Source organism: Sorex araneus, chromosome 8 (assembly GCF_027595985.1).
Source record: "Sorex araneus isolate mSorAra2 chromosome 8, mSorAra2.pri, whole genome shotgun sequence".
Taxonomy (NCBI): Eukaryota; Metazoa; Chordata; class Mammalia; order Eulipotyphla; family Soricidae; genus Sorex; species Sorex araneus.
This window is the reverse complement of record NC_073309.1, coordinates 38,686,738-38,706,979: the sequence shown is the minus strand read 5'-3', so window position 1 is coordinate 38,706,979 and position 20,242 is coordinate 38,686,738. Positions and strand designations below refer to the sequence as shown.

Genomic DNA, 20,242 nt, shown 5'->3' with positions numbered 1-20,242 from the left:
AACTATACAGCCTGTCCACTGGCAGGGCTGTCCTGGCCAGCCAGAACCCCTGAGGGTGATGTACCCCCTGAGGGGGGCAGCCCACCAGAGCCCTGGTGAAGAGGGGTGGGGTGGGGGAGCCCCCACTGGAGCTCAGAGAGAGGGGTGGGGGGCAATCTCTGAAGCCTTATCATCACAGACTGGGCAGAGACCCCTGGATGGGGAACCCCTCCTCCACGTCCCCTGAATGTTTAAGGCAATCACTTCTCTTTCATGTTAAGAAATCCTGAGAGCTGGCAATGGGCTTGATTATTTTTTTCTAATTCTGAATTGGTATTATTCCTTTTTCTATGAATTATAATTCTTAAAGAATGATTCAATGCTCTTAAAGTTTGTGAGTACACATGTATATAACTCTCATCTACTCTATTAGAAACCACTCATATGTGAGGAATATTTTATTTAATTTTATTTATTTATTTTTTTATTAGTGAATCACCATGAGGTACTGTTACATACTTACAAACATTCATGTTTGCATTTCAGTCGTACAATGATCGGTTACCCATCCCTCCACCAGTGCCCATTCTCCACCACCAATGGGTTTGACTTTGACAAGTGCCCCCTTCCCTTTGTTGTTGCCATGCCCATACGTGATTTTGGGCAGCTGTGCTGGCACTTGGCTCTTGGCAGTGTGGGGTGGTGCAGGGATGGACTCGTGACGCTCTGCATACACGGCACAGGCTCTGCCAGACAGCACGTGCCTGGGCTGCTATATTCCCCCATTTGATGTGAAAGACTTGGAGGAGGCTGGGCTCAGCTCAGACAAGGATTTCCTCCCACAAAGGAAAGATCAGCCCAAGCTCATTTTTTTCTTTTTTCTTTTTGGGTCACACCTGGCGATGCACAGGGGTTACTCCTGGCGCTGCACTCAGGAATTACCCCTGGCGGTGCTCAGGGGACCATATGAGATGCTGGGAATCGAATCTGGGTTGGTTGCATGCAAGGCAAACTCCCTACCTGCTGTGCTATGGCTCCAGCCCCCAGGCCAAGCTCATTTGGAAGATGCCCCCTATCGGGGAACTGAACCCGGAGCCACTGCTTATGGGGGTGGTTCATGCTCCCTGGACCTGGCAGTGTGGGTTCTGGACTTTGTGCTGCTTCTCTTTTCCCTGGAAACTGACCAGAGACAGGCAGGCCTCTCTGGGGTCCCACCTGGAGAAGAGAGAACGGTGATTTACATCGGGGAAGGCGCTGGGGGGGGGGAGTTCTATCAACTTCCTGCTGCTTCAGATCTGGGCCACCTCTGGGTAGAAGTGACAGGAAGAGCTGACAGGATGTGCCATCTTTCTTGTCAGCTATGCCCCCTGTTGTCACAGGCATAGCGAGGGGTCTTCTGCTGGGGGAACCCAAGCAAGATCAAGGTGGGGTTTGAGGCAGGCAGGATTGCCCCCCACCCCCAGACACACATACCTGTTCATGGTCTGACTCAGCCGCTTGTCCTGTTTGAGGTGTCTGTAGGGACAAATAATTGTCCCTTTAGTATCAATGTCCCATCCCTTGCCCTTGGTGACCCATGTCCCTGTCTTGACAGAGGAACAAGAGGCACCCCAGACCCCAGATCTTCAACCAAGAATCTACTTACTACTATCTGTGAGACAGCTGGGGCTGAGGCTGGGAACCCTGTGGGTTTGGGTCCCCTTCCATTATAGAGCCAGGGTGGGTTGCTTCTAGGGGTGTGACCAGACGAGCTGTGTCCCCCGGTGTGAGCTCAGGCAGGCTACCCACCTCTTGGGGTTCTCATCTGTCAAACAGCACCAGGAGACAGAGCTTCCCTATCTGTCCTGAGGATTGGACGGACTAGTATTGTGAGTGCCTGGTACCTACCCGCCATAGTAGCTGGTATTTCCTCCCCCTCTTTCCATTTAAAAAACTTTTAAAATTGAATCACTGTAAAATAGACCCTTACAAAGGTGTTCATGATTGAATTTCAGTCCTAAAGTATTCCAACACCCATCCCTCCACCAGTGTACATTTCCTAGCACCAGTTTCCCCAGGTTCCCTCCCATCACCCCCCACCCCCTGCCTGCCTCTATGGCAGGTGCTTTTCTTCTCTCTCTCTCTCTCTCTCTCTCTCTCTCTCTCTCTCTCTCTCTCTCTCTCTCTCTCTCTCTCTCCCCTTTCAGGTATTGTGGTTTGCAATATTGATACGGAAAGGTTATCAAGAAAATCACTTTACCTACTTTTAACCCTCAGATCTTGTCCAGTGTGATCATTCCCAGCTATTATTATAATACTGGTCTCTTCTCTATCTTACCTACCCTCAGCCCCACACATACTAGTGGTTAGTGCCAACCATTGACCAGTCTTCCTTATCCCCGTTTTCCCTGGCCATGGATATTAGTCTTCTACTACATACTATATAAATGTTTTTATATCCCACAAATGAATGCAGTCATTCTGTATCTGTCCCTCTCCTTTTGACTCATTTCACTCAGCATGATACTCTCTATTTTGTCCATCCATCCATTTATAGGCAAATTTCATGACTTCATTTTTCCTAACAGCTACATAGTATTCCTTTGTGTAGATGTGCCACAGTTTCTTTATCCATTTGCCTATTCTTGGGCACTCAGGTTGTTTCCAGATTCTGGCTATGGTGAATAGTGAGTAGCTGGTATTTCTAAGGCAGACGAAGTCCAAGGAGCTCCCCTAGAATTTATCCTCTGTCCCTTTCCCTGACCTTCACACTCCGAGACTCTGTGCAGAAGAGAGTCTCACAGCACCAGAGTCCTACTGAATCAGTGGGTGCTCTGTGTGTGTGTGTGTGGGGGGGGGGTTCTCACTTCTGCCAAACTTCAGACTGTGCCTCCCCCCTACCCCCACACAGCTGGCCTTCCTACCTCCATCCCATGGTCTATAGAGCTTGGAAAGAGACTGTCAGACTCCACAGTCCAGGTTGCATGTCCGAGGCCCGAGGTCGCACCTCTCACGCCCTCTCGCCAGAACCCTGAGCCTTGCACTTCTCTAAAGACTTTGCTCTCTGTTCAAGCCTTGTCCTTCCTTAAGCTTCAGCAATTTACCTCTGCCCCATGAGTCAGAGACTCTCTCCCCAAGGTTACCTAGCCAGATGAGGACAGATAGGGCGCTTAGTCAGAATGAGGGAATCCGCTGCCTCGGGACACCCACGCCTCTCCAGGAAAGGTCCCCGCCCACCGAGGCTCAGAGACTGGCCCCCTCGAGGCGGCCAGTGAGCTTGATCACCCACCGCGCTCCCTCTCCCGACTTTGCTTTGCTGGAGGAGCCTAGGCCGAGGGGGCGGAGCATGTTACAAACCACGCCCACACACCAAATCCAAGACCACGCCCTGGACACGCCCTCGTCCCACCCTTTCCGCCCCGCCCGCCCCCCGCGGGGATATAGTGGGGAGCTCAGCTGACTGTGCACTTCACGTGACCCCCGGCTCACGGCGAACATGGCGGCGACCAGCGGGTGAGTGCTGCTCCGTTCGCGGTCACTGCCCGGCGGCTTAAAGGCGCCTGGGCCTCCCCGGCTGCGGCCCCTCCCGCTCCGCCTTGTGGCCACCCTCGGGGGGGCCTGGATCCTCGCCCTGGCCGGCTCCGAGTCGCTGGCCGCGCTGGATTCGCAGCTCCTCTCCCCGCTGTCCCCCGAGCGTCCTGGCCCTCTGGCTACACCCGCGAGTGTGGGGCGCGCTCCTCTGCGCCCGAGTGTGTGTGGGGGGTGGAGAGGAGGGGTTCGGGTCGGTACTTGATTCACCCTTCCACGATTTCCAAAGCGGAAGGCGATCATCGCCTGGACCCTGCAGCGGGGAGCTCCCGGGGCAGCGGTGTTTGAAACGGGCTTGGCATCCTCTCCCCGGCACTTTCCTCTCGGGTCCTGGTGTCATCTCTTCAGAGAAGCCGCCCCAAAATCCCCACCCCACTTCTTGTAGCCTGCCGGTGCTCAAAGTTGACTTTTCTTTTTTTCCCCACCCTGCATTTAGAAGGTCAGGGCCCGGCCCCCTGAAAGAACAGACAGGTGGGCCAGTGCGTAGGCGTGTGGACACCTGAGTGCGCTGAATTTTGGGAAAGATGGTCCAGACTCATCTGGCACGTCCCAGTAAAGGTTGAGGAAAAAAAGCCTTGAGGGTTCACAGTATTCCTGGGTGAGGTGAAAATGGGTGTGTCCCAGGGCTGGAGCGTGCAGCGCTCCAATGACTTCCTCAGACTTTGTCCCGAGGACCTGGAATGCTTTAAGGTCTTAAGTCTTCACTGCTTTTTTTAAAGTATATTTTTAAGTCTTCACGGCATTTTTAGAGCCCACGTTTTCTTGGCTCGTGGGAGTTATCGGGGAGCCCTGTAATGGGAAGGTTTTGTGGACGTGGGGGTGCTGCAGGTGTGGTGGTGATAGGGTGAGAAAGGGAGATGCCTGAAATGCCAGGTGGGAGTTGAAATCAGAATGGGGGAGTGTGTAGGAGAACTGGTGAGCTGTGTGGGCAAGTGGGGAAGAGGGGCCACAGAAAATGGGGTCTTGGTTGGTCCCCAGGGTTGGTAGAGCTTAGAACATACAAATCAAATGTTTTCTGGATTTTTGCTATTTTCCAGGAGCAGAAGCAAGTGTCTCACCTGCCCTCAGATGTTTCTAGGTCTCTGGGGTAGGAGGTACCCTTTAGTCATGGTCTGCCTCTGGCCTTGCTGGGGGCTCTACAGGGTATGAATTTGAGCTCGGGGAGAATGCAGGAAGCGTGCACTCCATGATGGCACCCACGCTACTTCAGGCAGAGAACTCTGTGCGCGAGATTCGGCAAATGTCAAGGAGTACAGGGCCACAGCCTTTCCCCCAGCCTGGGCTAGGCTCAGAGAGCAGTGTGTAGTGGGCACAGGCTAGTGTCCAGGGGTGGGCACATTGTCTCTAGTCTGGACCAGTTGATGGTTGAAGGTCCTGCCAGTGGCATTCAGGGCTCCTTGAGACTGCTGCCCCCTGAGAGACCGAGGGCCAGGCTGGGGATTGGGTTGGGAGGTGTATGTGTAGAGCTGGCTAATCCCGGACAAAGGGCTCTTCTGGCAGAGCTGGTTTTCCGGGCCATGGGGTCAGGCAGAGAGAGAAGTCTTGGGGATGTGTGTTATCAGAAGGGAAACATGGTGGGGTATGTGTGTGGGGTGGGGGTGGGGAGATTGGCCTTCCTTAGCAAGTGTCGTCCAGGCATGGGACTGCCCTGCTGGATACTGTGGGCCTGGGGAGGAGCCTCGCTGCCCCCCAAGGGAGGTCGTTTGTGTGTGCTTCCAGCAGAGCTCAGCCCTCAGCGGTGCACCCTGCACAGAGAAAGTCGGAGAGAGGAGGCTGCCCACCATCTTGGCATGGCTACAGGTTCCCTGGGGGTTGGACTTGGCTGCCCATCATCCCGTCGGAGCCAGGGCAACAGGAGACCACGGGAGCTCCAGGAACTGGGCTGTGCAGCTGTGCTTTAGGGAGTAGCCCTCAGCTGGCACCTCAGACTTAGCCAGTAACTTGAGGGACTCCTGGGGAGTATTTGGCGGTTAATCCGAATCTCTCCTGGGCAAGACATTCAAGTTGTTTTGGTTTGAGGCCACTCAGGAAATACTGCTGGTTCTGTGCTCAGTAATTACTCCTGGCGGGACCATATGGGGTGCTTGGTCATCTGCATGCAAGGCAAGAGCTCTGCCTGCTTGCTGTAGCATCTCTCCAGCCCCCAGAGCCTTCAAGTTTGAGGCAGAGGGTTTTCTCTGAGCCCCCACCCCTGGTTCCCAGAGAGGGACCCTTCCCATGGCACTTGGTGGAGAGAGCCTGCTTGAACTCATGGTGGCAGCAAGGAGATTCCCATGCGCCCCCTCTCCTCCTTGGCTGTGGCCCCCGCTGCCCTGTACCTGTGCCCTGCTGCCTCTCCTGGTGACCTTGGCGCTTCAGTCACTGCTCCATGGACAGGCCATTCCTTGGTGACACGGTGCTGCAAAGAGAAGGGACCCCAGTGTGCAGCCAGCCCCTGCCATCGTGTTTCAGGGGAGTGCTCAGGGCTGAAAGAAAGGCATCGAGGGTGGGCTCAGGCTTCATGAGAGAGCCATTTTTTGTGATGACATAGCACCCAGGGACCTGTTACCCAGAGGCCTTTGCCCGGGGAGAAGCCATCGGTGAACTGCCCTGGGTGTGTACCTGTTGGGTCACAGATCACACTGGAGTCAGCGTTGTACTGCGGGAAAGGACTTGAGGAGTCAGGCCTGTCCCCACCCTTGGGTGATCTTGTGTCCCTGAGTGAAGGCCTCTGACTGACCTGGGAGCTAGGGTAGGCATGGGGACATGGTGGCAGATTGGCTGCTAAGTGCCCTGGGCTGTCCCCAGCCTTCTTCAGGCCTGGTCCCGACCCCCCTCAGTCACTAGGTGGGGTGGGGGGAGACACAGACCAGCTTCCCGGGGAGTGACGCCCAGAGTCTCTGCTCAAGGCCTGGCCCGAGCTGAGGGCTGAGACTGCCATCAAGCTGCCAGGCCTCCCTCCCCACCCCTCTGGAAGTGGCTTCACATTCCAGATGGGGGTCTTATGCCACAGACCCAGGGGGTATCAGTGAGTCCATGGTCCCCTTCTCAGAATGTCTAAAAGTGTGTGAGGGACCAAGTGTCAGGCACAGGTGAGTGGATGGAGAAACAGCGGTCTATCTTGGCTCAGCACTGAGCAAAGATGGAATCACACAGTTTGCCCTGGGTGGGTGGACCTGGAGGGTATCCCGGAGGGAGCTCTCGTGTGTGGGAGAGAAAGAAGCAGAGTCAGGGGATATCGAATGCCCAAAAGCTACAGAACCTGAGAACTTGTTTACAGAACTGAGCTTCCCATAGCGGTGGGGTGGGGCGGGGGGAGATAAGGGAAGGGCACTCGGGGGACCCCGAGACAGTGATGGAGGGAAACAGACACTCTGGCAGGAAGGGTGTGGTATTCATGAAACCTTGTCAAGGGTGGTATTGTAAATCACAGAGACCCTCCCCACCCAAAACAAGGGTCTGAGGGGTGTCTTGGACACTGTGCAATAACGAGCCCCAGAAATGGAAAGGCTGGTGCCACGGAGACACTGTGGTCGGAACTCTGTCATGACACTTATTTATTTTGCTGTTTGGGTCACACCCAGCGATGCTCAGGGGTTACTCCTGGCTCTGCACTCAGGAATCACTCCTGGCGGTGCTCGGGGGACCATATGGCATGCTGGGAATCGAACCTGGATTGGCCAGGAGCAAGGCAAATGCCCTACCCGCTGTGCTATCCTTCCAGCCCCTGTCATGACATTTAAAAACAAAATGTATGAGGGGCTGGGAGACAGTTTGGTCCACAGCTCTACATGGTCCCCGCAACTGCCAAGGGCAGCCTCTGGGTGACCACGGGGCTTCCCACTCTCCACAGGGCCTGAGCAGCACCTTATAGTGGATCCCGTTCGAACCCCTGGCCCACTTGGGTGAGAATTTCCAGGAGGGGTTCCCAGACCACCTGAGCATCACTTGGGAGGCACTCCTCCTTTTCCCCCTTCTCCCCCGAAAAAAAAAAAACCCACAACTTTATAAAATAACAACTTACAGCTAACATCACATGAAGCCTAGTACCAAAATGTTAGAAGTCTCCTGCTAATAGACATGTCCTTAATAACATGTTAAGTCCCAGAATCTGGCAGCAGGGCTAATGGCCACTTTCCTGTGAGGGGAAAGGAGCCACAGTAATGACCCTGTGACAGTGACGTTGTGACGTGACAGTCCCCGCACACCGCAGGTGCCCTGGGAGTTAGTCGCTCACATTCCCAATGCGTGAGAATCGCCGTTAGGCTTGAGAGGTCAGGGGAAAGCAGGCGCTCTAGCCCATCCTTGTACAGAGCACCCCGGAACTCGGGCATGAGCCCCCTGAGTCTAGGTCCGTGAGGACAAAGGGGAGGGTGGTTCGGGCCTGGTCTGGGGGTGTGGAGACACACAACCCCCTCCTGGTTGCTGTGTTTGCGGCTCAGGCCGTTCCTGGGGCCCCAGCAGTTGCCAGGAGTGGACTGGCCTGAGGTGACCTGCTGTCCGTGGGTCCCCGCCGACTCGCCACCCCGCTGCCTGCCGGGCAGTCTGCCTCATTCACGCTGGGATCTGGGGGCTGACCTGGATTTTGCCTTTTCAGTCCGGCTTCCGTTAGCAGCAGCCCCAGCAGGAGCGCGCGGGAGAGGTTTTGTTGGTGACGCCTTTGCTGAGCAGGCAGGGGAAGCGGCCGTGCTGGCCCTGGGCCCGGCCGTCTCTGAACTCAAAGGGCAGGGGCCGGAGAGATAGGGCAGCAGGAAGGGCGTGTGCCTTGCACACTGCTGACCTGGGTTCGATCCCTGGCACCAAACATGGTCCCTCGAGCCCCGCCAGGAGTGATCCCTGAGTGCAGAGCCAGGAGTAAGCCCTGAGCACTGCCAGCTGTCGTCCCAAAACAAAATGAAAGCAAGCAAAGGGCAGTTCTCAGGGCCTGGTGTCTGCCATGCCCGGGGACCTCTGGCTGCTGCCCTGCCCAGCCCTGCAGACCCCAGAGGAGCAGGTGGGCAGTGACTTCCCTTAGGGGGCTTCTCCAGCTTCCTGTCGTGACCAGAGCTGACTAGCCCTGGGGCCTGAGGCCTCTGTCAGAGCATCCTGAGGGGTTTAGGTTTCTCAGAAAGTTCTGGAAGAGGAAACCCAGCATTCTGGGCTCGTGGGGGCGGTGCTCCTCAGGCCGGGCTGAGTCAGACACCTCCAGCCACGGGTGCCAGAGTGGCACCTTGGGCCTTCTTGATCCAGAGTGGCGTTCCTCCAGGCTGCTGCAGGGTGTCCCTTCCTGTGCCCAGCGACCCTTGTGGCCTTGCTGAGTGAGGGGAAAGTGGTACGGGTGCTGGGTGCCCCTCCCGCAGTGCTGGCCCTGTTGCTTTCACTTCCCTGTAGCCCCGCCAGGCGAGGACAGCGGGTTCTCCTCTGCTCTGTGACCGCGTGTGATGGCTGCCCCTGGGGGGCTGGGCCAGAGTGGTCCGAGCTGCCTCCAGCTGCCGCTGGGCTGTGTCTGGGCTGGAGGGAGCACCCTTGTTTGCGAGCAGCACACGCTCCTGTGAAGTGACGGTGCCACAGCATCCATGTCTGTATCCACATAGGGCTGGTCTCCGGCGCCGTGGGTTATTCTGAAAACCGAGAAAGGCAGGATGGGGAGCCTGTGAGGGCTGTGCCCTGGGAACAGGGACCCTGGAGGCCGGGGCGGGGGGGGCGTGACCAGGGCTGGGTGGTCTGCGCTTCTTCTAGGAAGGCAGCAGGATATATATATATATATATATATATATATATATATATATATATATATATATTAATCTCCTCTGTACCTCCCTGTGCTCTTCTTGGCAGGGGAGCATATGGGGACCAGCGACCAGCGTGGGCACAGCATGGGCACTGCTTGGGGACAGTGGGGAAGCCCAGCCGTGTGATGTGGGAGGGTCTGTTGGGAGAGTTTTAATGAGGCAGGGGAGGTGTCAGAGATGGCTTTGGAGCCAGGCTGGGTAGAAGGACCCTCGTGCCCTCCTCCTCTTGCTCGGATGCCGCTGCCCCCTGACAGCCCCCATGGCTCTCACAGCCCCCGGCAGAGCCCTCTCTGGCATGTGGTCAGCTCTGGGCTGGGCCTCCTCCTCCATCTTGTGCCCAGCTGCTAGCCCTGCCCGCTCTCTTGGCCCAGGGCAACTGTCTTGTCCAGAGCCCGGATCGGCAGACACTGGCACCTGCTGTGGGCCGGGTGCTGGGTGCTGGGCAGATCACTGAGCTTCTGCTCACCTGGAGCCAGGCCAAGAGTATCCATAGCACCAGGTGCCCGGCAGTGCTGGGGGAGTGGAGCCCGGGTGAGGTGGGGCTGGGCCGTGGCGAGCAGAGGAGCGGGTGGAAGGGCCTGGGAGAAGCCAGCACGTCCCTTCCTGGAGTGGAAGCAGTTCCAGCGGCCAGCTGGGGTAGGGGGGTACCACACACTGGGCTCAGGGTCCCGGGCCTGGTGACAGGGTCCCTCTGGGGGTGTGGAGAGACAGGGAGCAGTGGTGTCACAGAGGGAGATGGCAACCCTGGGCCTGGGAGGGGTGTGTGTGTGCGTGGGGGTTGGGCGTGGGTCTGCATGGAACGAGGCAGTTGCTGAGGATGACCTGGGCGGGGGGTGAGAGGTTGAGTGGGGGCAGGGGGCAGCACGGGTTTGGGGTCATGGCGCGAGGAGGTGGGGGTGGAGGTATCTGAAGGCCCGGGGTGGGAGTGCAGTGAGGGAAGGTTCCAGAAGCCAGCCCTGGGCTGAGGAGGTGGGAGGCAGACGGAGGGAACCCTGGAGGGTGGAGGGAGCTCTCTCCAGTGTCCAGGGCACGGAAGGGCCCAGGAGCCGGGACTCCAGTGCTGATGGAGTCGGGGGTCAGTGTACCTGTGCAGGGCAAGGAGGAGCCCAGCTGGGGATGCCCAACAAGGAGAGGGGGAGCATGAGCGGGGCTGGAGCAGGGAGGTCAGCCGGGCTCTGTGCGGAGTCGCCAGCGGCAGCCAGTATTGGGGGATGGGGTGGGCTTGTTTTCCTCACTGGAGAGGGGGCAGTGGGGAGAGACCCCCCTGCTCTGACCCTCCACAGACGCTGGGCTGGGGGTTCTCCACCTGCCCACCCCTTGCTGGCTGCTTGCTCCAGCCCTGCATCCCTGGGGCTGATCCCTGGGAACATCGGGGCTCTGTGAGGACCTGGGGTCCTGGGGGGATGGGGCTCTTCTTCCTGGGCTGCACTCAGCCCTGTCCTGGCCACCCTGTCCTTGCTGGGGTGACCAGGACCTCACAGACCTCACAGACGCGCCCCTGTGGGGTGCACCTGCCCCTCACCCCGACGTGCATGAAGGGACTGTTTGGGGGTCACTATAGGGTAGCGTTCACGATGGTGGGGGGGGCACTCCTGAGGGCGGCCGGTGCTGTGTGGGCGCTGCTAAGGTGCCTCGGGCCTCTCTGCTTCTGTCCCCGCAGACCTGCCTTTTGGCTGGGCAACGCGACCCTGAAGGTGCCCCTGGCGCTCTTTGCGCTCAACCGGCAGCGTCTGTGCGAGCGTCTGCGGAAGAACTCGGCCGTGCAGGCGGGCGCCGTGGTGCTGCTGCAGGGCGGGGACGAGACCCAGCGCTACTGCACCGACACGGGGGTCCTCTTCCGGCAGGTGAGCAGGGCGCTGGGGGACAGAAAGCTCCAGCCTGCGGTCTCTGCTCCGGCAGGGCAGATCTGCCCACCAGGGCTTGGCTGGAGAGAAGCAGCCACGCAGCTCTCCTGCGGGAGCAGAGTCCTGGCGGGTGGTGCTGGGGGCAGTGTTCTCGGTGGGGCAGGGGTGTCGGGGGACGGGGGCAGGAGGCAGAGGTGCAGTTTCCTGGTGCCCCTCCTGTCTACAGTAGGGCCTGGGGGTGGTCAGAGTGATAGTGCGGCAGGGAGGGCATTTGCCTTGCATGCCATCAACCCAGGTTTGATCCCCGGCATCCCATATGGTCCCCCAGTACCACCAGGAGTGATCCCTGCGCACAGAGCCAGGAGTAAGCCCCCACTCCAGCCTCCTCCCCTCCAAAAAAAAAAAAAAAGAAAATATACTTTAAAAATAGGGCCCACAGGGGGGAGGGTGCTTGCTTACCTTGCATACAGCAGGCACTGCCAGGAGTGATTCCTGAGTGCAGAACCACAAGTGACCTCTGAACATCTCTGGTGTGACCCCAGGACCAAAAACACCACCACCACCACCAGCAAAAACCTAAAAACAAAAACAAACAACGAGACCAACGAAACAAAAAACAAACTTGCCCGAAGTGAAGACGTGATCTCAGTACCGCTGGTTGTGGCCCCAAAGCCTCCCACTACAGGAAAAAAAATACAGTGGGGTCTGGGAGCAGGCGTGTGGCCGTGGGTGGGAGTTCGGGCCCCCTCACTTCCTGCAGCAGGAGCAAGGATGGGACAACAGGCCCCCTTCGCTGGAGTCAGGGAGGCCCTGAGCCGTCCTGCTGCACCCACTTTTCTTCTTGGCTGGGTCAGGAAACCCTGTGTCAGAGGCAGAGCTGGCGTGAACCAGGGCCCATTTTCTGGTTCCAGATGTGGAGCTGGACCAGGTACTGTGGGGATCCCAGAGCCTCTGTGGGGACCGACAGCCAAGGGACAGGCTGTTTCCATTGGTGTCCCAGTCAGAGAGCAGGTGAGGTGTGGAGTGGAGGCTGCAGGTGGCAAGCGGTGACCCAGCTGGGTGCAGCCTGCACCTTGCGAGGCCCAGCACCCCTGCCCAGCCCTTCTCGCACCTGCTCGAGGCTCCGGATTGGGGCAGCTCTCAAGGCCCCGCCTTGAAGCTTCGTGGCGTTTACAGATCCTGGTGGCTTAAAAGCCAACTTCCTAAATTCAGCACTTGGCTCCCCTTCTGATGTGCGGCAAGGGTAATTTTGGAAGATGTCCTCCTCCACTTCCTACCTTTCCAGCGTCACTGTCGCTCCGTGTGTATGGCCAAACACTGCCGCCACCCGCTGTCCCGGGGGCGGAGAAGGACAGAAGGAGCCCGCGGTGGGGGGACCTGGCCTGGGCTTCCAAGTCAGGGTTGCGTGGGGCCTGCCTTCGGGTCAGTGTGTCCCCAGGCCCAGTGCCCCCCACACCCTCACCCAAGGGGCCTGCGGGGCACATGGTACTCAGTGAAGACAGTTAGCCCACCCCCCATCATGGTGGGATTGGAGGGTGCTGGGTGGGGGGGTGTCTGAGAGGTGGAGGAGTCTGTGACTCTCCCCCGCCCTTCCCCCACGACACACCTCCCTGCACGCGCTCCTCTTCCTGCCTGCTGATAACTAACTGACCAGGGCCCCTCTTCCTGCCACAGGAGTCCTTCTTCCACTGGGCGTTTGGGGTCACCGAGCCGGGCTGCTATGGCACCGTTGACGTCAGCACCGGGAAGTCCACCCTGTTTGTGCCCAAGCTCCCGCCCAGCCACGCCACCTGGATGGGCAAGTAAGGAGCGACATGGGCTGGTGGGGGCGGGGGGAAACGGGAGCTGAGGGGGCCAGCGGAGGACGGGCTGGGGGAGTGTCCTGGCCATCAGACACTGTTCATGCGCGTTAGAGGTGTGCTTATCCCACCCCGGAGTCTGGGTTTCCAGGGGCTGAGGTGGGACCCCCAGAGACTGTCACATCTGCAGGGCATTTATGCGATTGCCAGGGGGGTAGGGTGACCTGGGCCAGGCTGCGTTCTGGACCCTCCCCGAGGAACACAGCGGAGAGGACACAGCAGAGCCACTGAGGAGGCCTCTTGCATTACTTCTGGACCCTCCACCGCCCGTCCTGGGCCCATTCTGCCTGCTCAGAGGCCCCAAGAAGCAGCTGTACTTGCCGGGAACACTTGGGAGCTCCCAAGTGGGCGCCCAGAGGCTGTGTGAGTGGGGGGCAGGCGGCAAGGAGGCCCCTTGGTTCCTGTTGGGGAACAGGCTCAGATTGGAGCCAGGCCAGGTGCTGCCTGTCCCGAGTGGCCGGCGGGAGCTGCAGGGGGCCCACCACCCCTCACTCTGGCCTCCCACAACTGTTTTCTTCCTGGCTGGGCCCCTGCTCCCGGGGGTGGGGGGAGGGCGGTCTGGGAATTGGGTTCAGTGTGTGGTCTGTGCTTGCTGGTTGCTCCATGGCTGCATGGTGGACAGCACTGAGAACCGGCACCAGGGGGACCCGGAGACACCCTGAGATGGGGCGGCAGGCAGGGCCCTGAGCCAGACACTGGCCCCAGCTGTGCAGGGAAATGACCGGCAGGAGGCTAGAGGGGGAGTGGGAGAGGAGGCCCCGCTGACGGTAGCGACGGCCCCAGCCCGCGCAGAGCTCTGTGGGTGGAGAACGCATCTGCTCCAGCCCCGAACATGCACCTGGCACCCTCCCAGCCCTGGCCCCAGCCCAGTTGGGGGCGGCTCTCTCTGAGCCTGCAGTGACCGCCCTGGCTCTAGGGGCTGACGTGATGGCTCCTGATTTGCTCCCTGCTAAAGCTGTGCTGGGGCGGAGAAGCGTCCAGAGACCTTGCCTGACCTTTCTGTCTGGGGCCAGGGGGCTCGGCCGTGTCTTCCTGTGTCTCTGCTGCTCTCTTTGCCACCCTGGGTGCTCGGGGGTGCCCTGGCCTGGTGATACTGGACTGCCTCTTCAGGGCTTTGGCCCAGCTTGGCTCGGGACTTCTAGGGCTCACCTTGGGGTCCTCCGGGGACCATGTGAGGCTGGGCTGCCTGAACTCAGGCCCTCATGCATGCTGGGCACATCCGCTGATTCTTCTGTTGCTCCGCTCCCTCGCCCCCTGCCCAGCTGCTGCTTTTCTGAGGGGGAGGTGGGAATTGGGTGCAGGTGGGGTCCTCAGGGACTGCATGGCCAGGAAGTTGAGGTTGAGAGCCCAGGTGGGGTGGGCTGTTGGCTCTTTAGCTGCAGAGTCTTCCTGCAGATGCAGGCACTAAGTTCTGCATCTGTGTCTGTGTCTGGGCCGTGGCAGGCCGCAGGGCTGCTGTGCAGTTCTCACGTGCTCTGTCCCCACGTGGCCCCGCCAGCCAATTGTCTAGGCACAGCGACAGGCTCTGGTGGCCCGGGAAGACCCTGTGCAGGCTGGGCTGGCCAGACACGCAGCTCACTCCAGGGGCACTGCCCCCAGCCCATGCTGCCCCCTTCTCTCCTGCAGTGTTGGCCCTCCCTCCTCCCCCGCCCCCGGCCAAGGCACCAACAGACCTCCTCCTCCTCCTCCTCCTCCCTTCCCCCAGCCTGAGACCCCAGGTGCTTTGGGGCGGAGGTGAGGAGCGGCCCCTTCTCATCGTTGTGTGGCTATCTCCAGAAGCTCCTGATCAATAGGGCTGGAGCGAGGCTGATGGGATTACCCGCCTTGACAATCAAAGCCCACCCGCCTGGACATTTGCCCTTCAGCTCCCGGCTTGCTTTGCAGTATCTTTCTGATGCCTTTTGGAAATCCGGCCGCTCCCCCAACCTGGAGTCTCTCAGGAACCGGCTCTCCGTTTGTGGAGCTGTCCTGTCTAGCGTGGCCGCCTGTCCCCCGGCAGGCCTGCAGGCGCCGGCCCCTCCCCCATCCCCAGGGACTGGTGTGGCAGCTTTGGAGGGCCTTTCTCTGGCTGTGTGGGTGCCTCCCGCCTGCCAGGCAGGTGCCTCAGAACTGGGCCACCTCCCGGCTGGTTTGTCTTTGTTTGGCATCTTTGTTTACATAAGCCTGGTGCCTTTTGGGTGTTTCTTGCCATTGTGTTGAGAACAGGCCTACTTGTGACAACTTTGACTCTGTGTTTGTGTGTGTGTGTGTGTGTGTGTGTGTGTGTGTGTGTGTGTGTGTATGTCTGTGGGTGGGGTCTGTCTGGGGTCTGGGTTCTTCTGAGCAGACAGCAAATAGTGCCTGTGATTCACCTGTTGGGGTCTTCAGAGCCCCCCAAGGTGAGGAGCTTTGGGCTGCTGTAGGACCCAGGGAACCCTGACCGCTTGTGTTCCACTCCTGGGCGCAGAGCCTGGGTCTGGGGGAAGGAATCCACTGCTGATGCCTCCCTGGGGTGCTGTGGCCCCGAGCACTGTTCTGAGGGTGGAGGGCTACGGCTTGGGGGCCAGTGTGTGTCTGAATATGAGTGGGCCATGTACATGTTATATGTGTGCGGTGTGTGTATGTGTATGCAGGTGATATGAGTGTGCATGTGTCTATATGTGTTATATGGGCATAGATACGTGAGTGTGTGTACGTGTGTATATGTTTATGCATGTTATGTTTGTGGGTATGTGGGGGGATTTGTATGTATGTAGAGTGGGTGTATGTGTATATGTGGGGGTGTGTATGTTGGTGGGCTATGTGTGTATAGGTGGGGCATGTATACATGTGTGTAGCGTGCATGTGTATATACATGTGGTGTGTGTTATATGTGTAGATGTGGAAAGTATATGTCTGTGTGTGGGTCTATATATGTGTGGGAGGTGTACATGTGTATACATGTGTGGGATGTCCCTGTGTGTATATGTGTGGATTGTGTGTATGTGCATATATGTATGTATATGTGTGTGCTGTGCACATGTGTGGGATGTGTATGTATGTGTACATGTGTGATGTGCGTGTGTGTGTACCTATGGGATGTGTGTATATGTGCATGTGGTGTGCATTCAGGTGGGATGTGTGTATTGCATATCTGTGTGTGGTGTGGCTGTCACCGAGCTCCTCCCCCACAGAATCTCCCAGGGCTGGGTGGGACGTGGACACTGAGAGGACAGTGGGAACTTCCTTGCCTGAGACTGACCCTTCCCCAGGACCATGCCACATTCCCCAGCCCCAAGGGTTTGTGTGTGACACTAATAGCTGTCGAGAGGCCCACTGGACCTGGGGCTGTGCATGTGTGCGCATGTGTGGGGAGCTTCACAGCCTCTGCCCCCACCCTCTACACTGTGGGAGCACAGATGGCTTTTGCCTGTCAGCTGCCCTGGCCCTGGCTCCCTCTGTCTTTGCAGAGGGCACATGGAGCACCTGGTGGGGACGCTGGGCTGGCCAGAAGCCTCTGTGGGGTGCCTGTCTGGGCACGCTCAGCACGTGCTCCTTTCCCTGTGCTCCCTCTCGGGGACAGTCCCCGGGCTCAGGCACCCACACTGCCTGCAAGCTGTCTGCTTTTCTCTGCTGCAGCCCTGCCAGCCTGGGAGAATCTTGCAGTGGCTGCCTCGTCCGTTCTGTGCCAGGGCTACTCTGTTTGTGTGGGACGGAAGGCAGAGCGTGGGGGTCGGAAGGCAGAGTGCGGGGTTGGAAGGCAGATGCGAGGGACGGAAGGCAGAGTGCGAGGGACGGAAGGCAGAGTGCGGGGGACGGAGGGCAGAGTGCGGGGGATGGAAGGCAGAGTGCGGGGGACGGAGGGCAGATGTGGGGGACGGAAGGCAGAGGGGCTGGGGAGACAGAAGGCAGAGTTCGGGGTTGGAAGGCAGAGTGCGGGGGACGGAAGGCAGATGTGGGGGACGGAAGGCAGAGTGCGGGGGCAGAGGGCAGAGTGCGGGGGACGGAAGGCAGATGCGGGGGACGGAAGGCAGAGTGCGGGGGACGGAGGGCAGAGTGCGGGGGATGGAAGGCAGAGTGCGGGGGATGGAGGGCAGATGTGGGGGATGGAAGGCAGAGGGGTTGGGGAGACAGAAGGCAGAGTTCGGGGTTGGAAGGCAGAGTGCAGGGGACGGAAGGCAGAGTGCGGGGGTGGGGGGACGGAAGGCAGAGGGGGTGGGGAGACGGAAGGCAGAGTGAAGGAGACGAAGACCGTGTCAGGAGCTGCAGGCCTGCTCCAGCTGCTGGAAGTGATGGTGACAGCAGCAATTGGCTGCTCATCTATTCGTTAGCCACGTGCAGGTGGTCAGCCAGCCTGTGGTCTGTGCTTGGGCATTCCGTTTTCTGGAGGTTTCCGTGCAGCTGTGCCATGGGCGTCTGTGCCTTGTCTCCTCCCCCGGGGCCCAGTCAGGGGTTGGCCTCGTAGGTGGGGACCCGGCTGCTGGCTTGAAGATACAGCAGGGCAGGTCCCTGGATACTGGGTCGGCTGCTGCATGAACTTGGCCGTGGGTCTTCCCAGCCAGAGCAGTCCCTGTTTGAGGGAGAGTTTCAGGGTGTTCAGCCGCTGCCCACCCCTCTCCAGGTGTCCCTCCGTTTTCCTCTGTGTCCCCCATTGCTGGCTCCCCCCACACACGCACTCTGAGCCCTGCAGGCCCTGTGTGACCTGCTGTGTCCTCCTGGGGCCTCTGTGACTTGGGTGTCACGTGAGTGCAGGGCTGGAATGAGGGACATGCGGGCATTGGACTTGGTTCTTGCCACCCTGTGTGGCTGGAGCTCCTCCTTTGTCACACAACCACCAGCAGGCTGGAGGGGCTCATCACCATCCCTGGCCGGCCCAGCCTGCTCTGACCAGTGCCTGCCGCTGGCCCCTCGCTGCCTCGGCTGCCGGGATGATGCCAGCGCTAAGAGCATCTCCGCATGGCAGGCCAGCGACTTCTCGCAAACATTGTTTCTCGCTTCCCTGTCGACTCGGCCCACTGGACCCGGGGTGGAGAGTGCTGGCCACCTGCCTGACGGACTCTGGGGGTGCTGGGCTGAGGGAACAGCTGCGGCTCTGCCTTTCTCTGTGCCCCGGCCCTGGTCCAGCGTGGAATGACGTGTGTGGGCCAGCGGGGCAGGGAGCCGGGGTGAGCCCAGCCTGGTTGCACCCTGACCCTGTTGCCCTGTGTTTCTCTTTGAGGATCCACTCCAGGGAGCACTTCAAGGAGAAGTACGCCGTGGACGACGTGCAGTACGCAGATGAGGTCAGCGGCCGCTGCTCGGGACTTGGTGCCTGCTCTGTGATGGAGCCCTCCCCCCCTCCTGCCCCCCACCCACTGCCCGGGGCCAGAGCACAGGCAGGGTTCATACTCCATGACTGACAGGCCCCAGAATCTGCCAGTGTGTGTCTGCCCATCAGCCCAGGGCCTGCACTTGTCTGTCCATCTGTCTGTCCATTGGCCTGGTGCCTGCAAGTGTCAGAACCTCTTTGCACAGGCCTTGGCGGCTACAGGGCAGCCATCAGGGGCCCCGGGTGGAGGTTGGGGGTGTTGGGGGGCCCAGGTCTCATCTCCCCACAGCGGCTGCACAGGGGAGGCACGTCACTGTCCTGCGGCCTCCACATGGGCACAGGGGCTGCTCCTACCCCGATTCTCATGGGGTCTGGCTACCACCGAGCTCCTCCCCCACGGGATCTCCCAGGGCCCCCATGCTCTCAGTCAGTGCTGGGTGGGACATGGACACCGAGAGGACAGTGGGAGCTGCCTGAGACTGACCCTTCTCCCCACCCCCATGCCACATTCTCCAACCCAAAGGGTATGTGCGTGACTCCTTATACCGGGGGGCCGTGCTGCCAATACCGGGGGGGTCGTGCCTCTAGTTCCATGCTGGAGGCCAGGCGGCTCCCCCTTGCCCTGGACAGGGCACTGCTGCCTGGATGACAGTGCTCGCCCAGGGTGGGAGTGGCCCGGTTTCACCTGTGCACTCGGCCTGGCCCACGGTGCTGGCCAGGAACAGCCTGGTCCACCGCCACCCCACTGCTCCTTTCTTCCATCCTCTGGGGCCTGGGCCACCCCCACTCCACCCCGGCTCTGGGACTGGGCGTGGACAGGGCCCTGCTCTCTGGGAGTCCCTCTGCCCTTAGCGGCCGCAGTGCAGCTTTTTTTTTGGACAGTGTTTATTACTGAGAATTTGGTAAGTTATAAAGTGCTTTCTTCTTGAGAAAACTACAGTGTATAGAAACATGCACTGTAGGAGCTAGAGCGATAGCACAGCAAGTAGGGCATTTGCCTTGCATGCGGTCGACCCGGGTTCAATTCCCAGCACCCCATGTGGTCCCCTGAGCACCGCCAGGAGTAATTCCTGAGTGCAGAGCCAGGAATAACCCCTGTGCATTGCCAGGTGTGACCCAAAAAGCAAAAAAAAAAAAAAAATGCACTGTAGCACCATTGTCCCATTGTTCATCAATTTGCTCAAGCGGGCACTAGTAACGTCTCCATTGTGAGACTTGTTACTGTTTTTGTCATATCGAATATGCCACAGGGAGCTTGCCAGGCTCTGCTGTGCAGGCGGGATACTCTCAGTAGCTTGCTGGGCTCTCCGAGAGGGATGGAGGCATCGAACCCAGGTTGGCCGCGTGCAAAGCAAACGCCCTACCCGCTGTGCTATCGCTCCAGTCCATATATAGAAATATACACAAGATAATTCAGGGTGTAGGCTCAAGAATGACAAAGGTTACCACTCTAACACTACATCTGTGATAGTGTCATTTAATACTAACAAGGCAGGACCCCTCCTCCCCCTCAGCAGTTTCACTGCCCCACTTTATTGCTCAGTGTTGTCCTTCCCCCTTCAGCATTAGTCCAGCAAAGGTGGGTGCGAGAGCAGGCTAAGACCCAGGGCTAAACTCAGCTTTCAGCACCAGTCTGGGCCAGTGCAGCAGGCGGCCACCTGGGCCAAGGGGTCCCTGCAGGGAAGAGTGCTTCCGGGTGGGGCCTCTCCAGGAAGGTGTGTGACTAAGCGCGGGTGTTGGCTTTTACCCTCTGCCCAGTTGGGTGGGCACTGCCAGGCCTGGGTAGGGCCTTTGGTTTTAGGGACAAGTGTTCCGGTGATTCAGGACACAGGATATCCTGGGGCACTCAGTGGCCTGTCCCGGCTTCCAGGGGTTGGGACCTGAAGGGACCAAGTGTTTGTGGATCCTTTGAGGTTGGGCCCTTACTTTGAGGGCTGCTGAGGGAGGGGACCCCTGTCCCCTTTGCCCAGCTCTCTG

At 59.1% G+C, this 20,242-nt stretch overlaps 1 protein-coding gene and 1 long non-coding RNA gene across 2 annotated transcripts in view; one reads left to right on the top strand and one right to left on the bottom strand.

Annotated features, from left to right (window-relative positions):
- Positions 1–929: 929 nt before the first annotated feature.
- Positions 930–3,216, bottom strand: LOC129406754 (uncharacterized). The gene is made up of 3 exons (XR_008631211.1): positions 3,102–3,216; positions 1,453–1,494; positions 930–1,194 (listed from the first exon to the last, which is right to left on the bottom strand). It is a non-coding gene; the product is annotated as an uncharacterized LOC129406754 (long non-coding RNA).
- A 163-nt stretch (positions 3,217–3,379) lies between these two features.
- The window catches only part of PEPD (peptidase D), an 88,832-nt gene continuing 71,969 nt past the window's right edge, over positions 3,380–20,242 (top strand). The window contains exons 1-4 of the mRNA XM_004600991.2: positions 3,380–3,471; positions 10,957–11,140; positions 12,815–12,942; positions 18,176–18,239. Of these exons, the coding sequence (XP_004601048.2) occupies positions 3,455–3,471; positions 10,957–11,140; positions 12,815–12,942; positions 18,176–18,239 (393 nt within the window). The 5' untranslated portion in view covers positions 3,380–3,454. The remainder of the gene's footprint in view (positions 3,472–10,956; positions 11,141–12,814; positions 12,943–18,175; positions 18,240–20,242) is intronic.